We start from the raw sequence: 6,000 nt of genomic DNA, 5'->3' as shown, positions 1-6,000 counted from the left end.
TGGTTGTAAAGCCAGGAAGAGCACTTCCTAAGCACTTATTAAGCAACAAACAGTTTAGCCAAATGTTCTTCATTTATTCAGAAAAGACGATAAAATCCTATCTTCCAGCCTTGGAAATCCAAGAGCATTTCACCCACCGCAACTGGTGCCACGTAAAGATATGGACATGGCTCCGATCCCATCCCAACTGAAGGTACAGCCACTCTCTCGGCTGCATTTTAGTCTTGCAACCAGAGCATTTCATGCCGCAGCTCAGCTGAAGCCACATTTGCTGTTATCGACGAAGCATAAAACCTCAGCAATGCTGGCACCACTTCTCTGCTGTTTCAAAACAGGGTGGACTAGATTGTGATTACTGACATTTCTCCTAGGCATAATAATTTTGCCATTTTTGGAAAAAATCCGGTATCAGCAAACATCAGAAAATGTGAGACTTTCTTAAACTAGAGACAATCATAAAATACACTGTTTATGCACAGGAGCAAGCAAATGTGAAATACACATCAGGAGATGCACGTTTAGACAACAAACCAATTCACTGTTGATGGTTACGCGTTTTATTGTACCACAATAAACAATACATAAGCTACACACCAAAAGAACATAAGCCTTGGAGAGTGGAGCAACCGTGGTAAGACAGATGGTGCAAGGCACAGGATTTACCACATATGTAGAGGAAGAAACGAGCAATTCATTCAGGGCAGATCTCTAGCTGGTGTTGGGTAGCTTTAGAGCTTTTACTACGCAAGGATCTGCTCAGGCATTTCAATCAGTCCTGGTGAAGTCTTTGTTTTTTCCCAGAAAACTCAAATTGCTTCTAAACAGCTCCCCTTTCTGTTCACCCTCGTTTGCAAAAAACTACAGAGATTTAAGAGGAACGTTGTCTAAAGAAAATTTTCAGCCCTGTAACTCAACACTGCCAGCAACACTTTGTCTTTAGAGAGGGCAGAACTTTGAACAGAGACCTCACCATGGAGAACGGGCGTCTCGTTTCAAAAACAAACTTGTTCAGATCAGCACTTCATGCCTATGCAGTGTGAAGAATTTTTACCTTCTTGCCTTCTTTTTACCTCCTTAATCCCGCAGTCACCTGGATTTCAGATACTTCATAAATTTAGACTCGTTATCAGCGTACACTGAATAAACAGGTTTTGGGATAGAGGGGAAAAAATGCACAAAAAAAGTGTTTTACTGGAAAAAACAGACAACATCAGCTAACCTGACAAGTTCTTTTATCAGCTACAGTATGAACTGACTTCAAGAGAATTTAATTTTATTAACACCCATGAAATTAGTTGGGAGTGTTGGCCACTGGATTTGATGCTTGTGGTAAGCGCTCACAGAATAAGATTTCTGCGACACCGTCTGAAAAAGAAAGAGCTATTGCAGGTGCTTTATTTTGACTTACACTACTACCAGTATTTCCAAATTCAACATGTTATTTTATTACTATTTAGGAGCAGATTTTCTGCTTCGGAGGTGGCATAATTATTCCATTTATGACCCCAATTATTCAACCATAACCCAAGACAAAAAGATGTTAACCTGAAATCAGAAGTCACATGCCTTGCTGCCGTAACAGCAATAGCTGAAATGGGTCTGTCCAGCCCTACAGCCCTGTGTCTGATTCCAGGACCAAAAGCAAGCTAGGAAGCTAGACAGAGAATTAAATAGTCTCCCATGAAAGAGCTAGAAAGAGAATGAAATATTCTGCCAGCCCCAGCAGCACACAGTGCAGGTACATTTGCAGTGCGAGACATAAGCCAAACGGACACTATATGTAATTCAACTGTTTACATAAGTGAAAATGTAAGGAATTAGGTGAATATGGAAAAAGCAAAAGTTAAGGAGAAGTACTCTTAGGACTGTCTGGAAAAAGAACTGTTCCAAGCAAAAGGGAAGATATGAAACATGTGCAAATTCAAGTGATAAGAGAAATTTACGTTAGGAAAATTAACTGGGGCTATGAAGGTAAACAAGGAGATTACTCAACTCAGAAAGACAAAATACTGAAAAAAACAAACCTTTTGCATTCACACCAAGCTGTTTCTCTTAATTATCTGAGAAGTCTTTTTCAATCTATTATCTCACAAATAAAAACATTTTACTAGCACTGGGTATCAGGCATCACTAAGTAACTACACCAAATGACAGTAATTACAGTAAACTGCAAGGATAAATAGTGAGTAAAAAATAAACAACTACAAGTACTGAATAGTTCTAGAACAACTGAAACAGTTACTTTTAAATACATAACTTCCTTTGTGAGTTCACTGAAAACAGCAAGATGGCTTAATACTCAGTCGTACATTCATAATACTTTGTATAGCTGTATATTATTTTTGAGGTTGGACTAGATGGTCTTTAAAGGTCCCTTTCAACAAAATGATTCTATGAGTATAGTGCAAACAACAGATAATGTATCTTTTTATTAGCATACAAGACTTCATGTAACCATATCTTAGCTAACATAAGACTGCAAAGCATCCTTAAACCAAACAGACAACAACGGGCTGATATCATTCAAATTCATGTTTTGTTTATTTTCAGGAGGCTTCCAGTTTCCTTTAGAGCATCTCCCCATAAGACAATGTTCAGTTGGACCCAGATGACAAAAAAAGCCATTTTCTGTCAGTATTTAGGATAAAGATATTTTATTTGATAAATAAGATATCCAACGAGCCTGCAACACTCAGAAAGTTGCATGAAACATGGGATGGTACATAATTCAGAACACAGAACAACCTTTCACATTGAGCTGTTGAATCAATTATGTATGGACTGCTTCTTGCAATACTTTCAGACCACTGACCATAACTGATCCCTAGTAGCCCTTAAATTCCCAAATCTCATTAATGGATTCCTGCTCCCTAGTATGTTTCCTTCACTGACACAGTCTGAGACAAAGGCCACAGTTATTCCAGGTTGTCCGTGACATCTTGTGTGTGAACAGTATATTATTCTCTGAGGCGACTACCTTGCTCATGCTGTTAAAATAAAGAAGAATTTTTTTCCTTATTTTCTGCACCACCCTTGATTGAGCAGGGGGAGACAAAAACAAAACAAAACAAAACAAAACCCTAACAAAAACCCCACGACACTGCAGTGTCTTTTCCTAACACAAAATTCTGAAAATGTTAACTTCCCAGTAAAGTCTGAAATTTTTGTTCGCTAGCACAGTAAGTCACGTACAATTTCTGAAAATCTAAAGATACATTTACCGACACCCTTCGCTTCTGCCGTTTCTTGCGTAGTGCTACATGATCTTTAGTCAGCAGTGAAGAAACTTTTCTGTATTGAGATGTCACAGAGTCTGCAGCCCCCACAGTAGTGGCTGTACCAGGCTCTGAGCAGCAGGTTCCCCACCCCTCTTAAACTTCGGTACTTTAATCCTTCTAGATATCCGTGTAGAAAATACTACACAAATAGAGGCCAGATTTTTAAAATTATTCTGATATCCAGAGATAAAAATCTCACAATACTTTTAAATACTTGTCATATTTGTTTCCTTCTGCAGAGCTCTAAATAGTCTAGGAGTAATTAACTTTACAGCAGGAAAACCAGGGGCCAGCTTAAGCTTTACACCTCTTTACGCTTCTAACCTGCTTTTAAGTCTGCAGTAACAATCCCGATGCTCTTGCCTTTATGATCAAACTGATTTTTAATGATTACTGCAGAGGGCAATTTCTAACATTTGTAGCTGGACAAGATCTCCACTCACAGTGCCAGAAAATTTGTATGACCGAAACACTATTACTGCAAAGTCCCTTTTCTTTTGCCGTAAACCACTCATTCTTTCTATTTTTAAGTACATTTTTATACTTCCTTTCATCCTTACCCATCATGTTTAGGACAGCAGCTCAAGTCACCTGGGCAAGAGACTGGAGAGCCAAACCATACCCAGTGACACAGCACTACCCCTCACTTATTGTCACAACTATAATGAAATTAATTTATCTTTTTCCAGATTTTTTTTTTGCTTACTGCCTCTGAGGTCCTGTTTTAGTCGTAACAGGTCAGCCTGGGAATGACCAGCTGGCAGGGAAGGTACTCAGAAGAGCTGCTGAGGAGACTTCAGGGTGGCATATTAAATAGTTGTGACCGTTAACACTGGGATAAATGATGGAAGGGATTAATCTACTAAGAGCCAAACAAGACACGGCCTGAAAACACTTGTATTAGAAAAGCACGTGGGAATACATTGAAATCTAAAGGAAACACGCTTAAAACTCAAGTTATTTTCAGCATCATCACCCCGCTGCTTCAACCCAGGCCTCTCACGGAGAGCCCGAGGCAACACACAGGACCCCACGTAACGGCCTAGGCCTTCCGCCAGCCTTGGGGTGGCGGCAGGCACCTCCCCCGAAGCAGAGGAGGGAGGGCCGGGGGGACGCGGCCTCCAGCGGCCGGTAACAGCGACCAGCGGCCGGTAACAGCGACCGGCCGCCCTGAGGGGAATCACCCCCCGCCCCCGGCTCCCTCACCCCCGCCCCGCGCGCTGCCGCCCCGCCCCGCCCCGCGCGGAGACCCCGCCCTCCCGCCGCCCCAGGGAGGAAGCGCGCGGCGCTGCCCCCACCATGATGGCGGCCAGCGCAGGAAGGGGCGGGGCGGGGCGCGGGGCGGGGCGGCGGGGGCACCGCCGGGCAGTGCGGCGGCGGCAGCAGCGCGGCGCCGGGCGGAGGGGGCGGACGGCGCGGCGGGGCACCCCCCACACCGCCCTGCCCGCAGCGCACCGCCCCGCACCGCCGCCGACCGATGCGGGGGCCGGTTGGGGGGGGGAAACCGGCGAGGCGGGCGGGGGCTGAGGGCCGCCGCGGCCGCCGCCCTCCCCGCTCCCCGCCACCCCCCTCCCCGCCGCCGCCGGTTCGGGGCCCCACAGGCGCGGGCCGCGAGCGGCCCCGCCCCCCGCCGTCTCCTTAAAGGGCCCGCGGCGGCTGCGCGCCGCGCCGCCAGTGCTCGCCTCGCGCCGATGGCGCCGCTCTCGGCAGCGGCGGCGTCCCCCCTGCTTCCTTTCCCTTCCCGTCGCCCGCCGCTTCCTCCCTCCGTTCCCTTTCGCTTCCGGGGTCAGGTCTGCCGCCACCGCCGCTGCTCGGTAACCAGCCCCGTCGCGGGCTCCGGCCGGCAGAGCCGGCAGCCGCGCCCCGCGCAGGCCGCCCCGCGCCGCCCCCATGGCCAGCAACCCCCAACCGCAGCCCCCGCCGCCGCCGCCCCCGCCGCCGCCCCCTCAGCAGCCACCGCCGCTGCCGGGGGCCGGGGCGGCCGTGGGGGGCGGCGCGGCCGAGCCCGAGCTGGTCTCCATGATCGTCAACCACCTCAAGAGCCAGGGGCTCTTCGACCAGTTCCGCCGCGACTGCCTGGCCGACGTGGACACCAAGGTGGGGGCGGACGGGCCCGGCGCCCCGGCGGTTGAGGGGGGAGTCCGGGCGCCCCGCCGGCGGGTTCCTCCTGGTGCTCCGGCAGGTCGGGGGCGGGCCGGGCCGGGCCCGGCCCGGGGGTGGCGGCGGAGTGCGTCCGGCGCTCGCTGCTGGGGGAGCGGCCGCCTGGGCCCGTGCGGGGCTGCGGCCGGGCCCGCGGAAGCCGGGCTGCGCTCGGCGGCCCCGGGGGCGAAGCTGGAGGGCCCGTCTGCAGGGGGGAGCGTGGGCCGGCCGGCGGTGGAGACACGGCGGGTTTGGGGGAGTGCTCCCAGCTATACGGGCGTGTTGAACACGCTGCCGTCGCCGCCAGGGAGCGGCGGCGCCTTCCCTGGGTTGGTGGGGTCCGACGGGCTCCCGGTGCCTCCAGCCCGGCCTCCGGGAGGCTGACGGCTTATCCAAACCCTCCCGTCCAACCTCTCTGTTGTTGCTTTCTAGCCCGCCTACCAGAATTTGAGGCAGCGCGTTGACAACTTTGTTTCCAATCATTTGGCAACTCATACCTGGAGTCCTCATCTCAACAAGAACCAGCTGAGAAATAACATTAGGCAGCAGGTTCTCAAGTAAGTGACAGCGAACGTGCTCACGT

General features: G+C 50.0%; 1 protein-coding gene across 3 annotated transcripts in view; it reads left to right on the top strand.

Annotated features, from left to right (window-relative positions):
* The first annotated feature begins 4,643 nt into the window (after positions 1–4,643).
* Positions 4,644–6,000, top strand: part of BOD1L1 (biorientation of chromosomes in cell division 1 like 1) — a 37,379-nt gene continuing 36,022 nt past the window's right edge. Inside the window, exons 1-2 of one of the 3 annotated variants that reach the window (XR_010071127.1) lie at positions 4,644–5,375; positions 5,850–5,974. Coding sequence is in view for 1 of the 3 variants with exons in the window: in XM_063335285.1 (XP_063191355.1) it covers positions 5,169–5,375; positions 5,850–5,974 (332 nt within the window). In the remaining 2 variants the exon portion in view is untranslated. The remainder of the gene's footprint in view (positions 5,376–5,849; positions 5,975–6,000) is intronic. The other 2 variants (XR_010071126.1, XM_063335285.1) reach the window with 2 other exon arrangements.

The sequence above is a fragment of the Chroicocephalus ridibundus genome, chromosome 5 (genome assembly GCF_963924245.1).
Source record: "Chroicocephalus ridibundus chromosome 5, bChrRid1.1, whole genome shotgun sequence".
NCBI lineage: Eukaryota > Metazoa > Chordata > Aves > Charadriiformes > Laridae > Chroicocephalus > Chroicocephalus ridibundus.
This window is presented reverse-complemented; position numbering and strand designations above follow the sequence as displayed.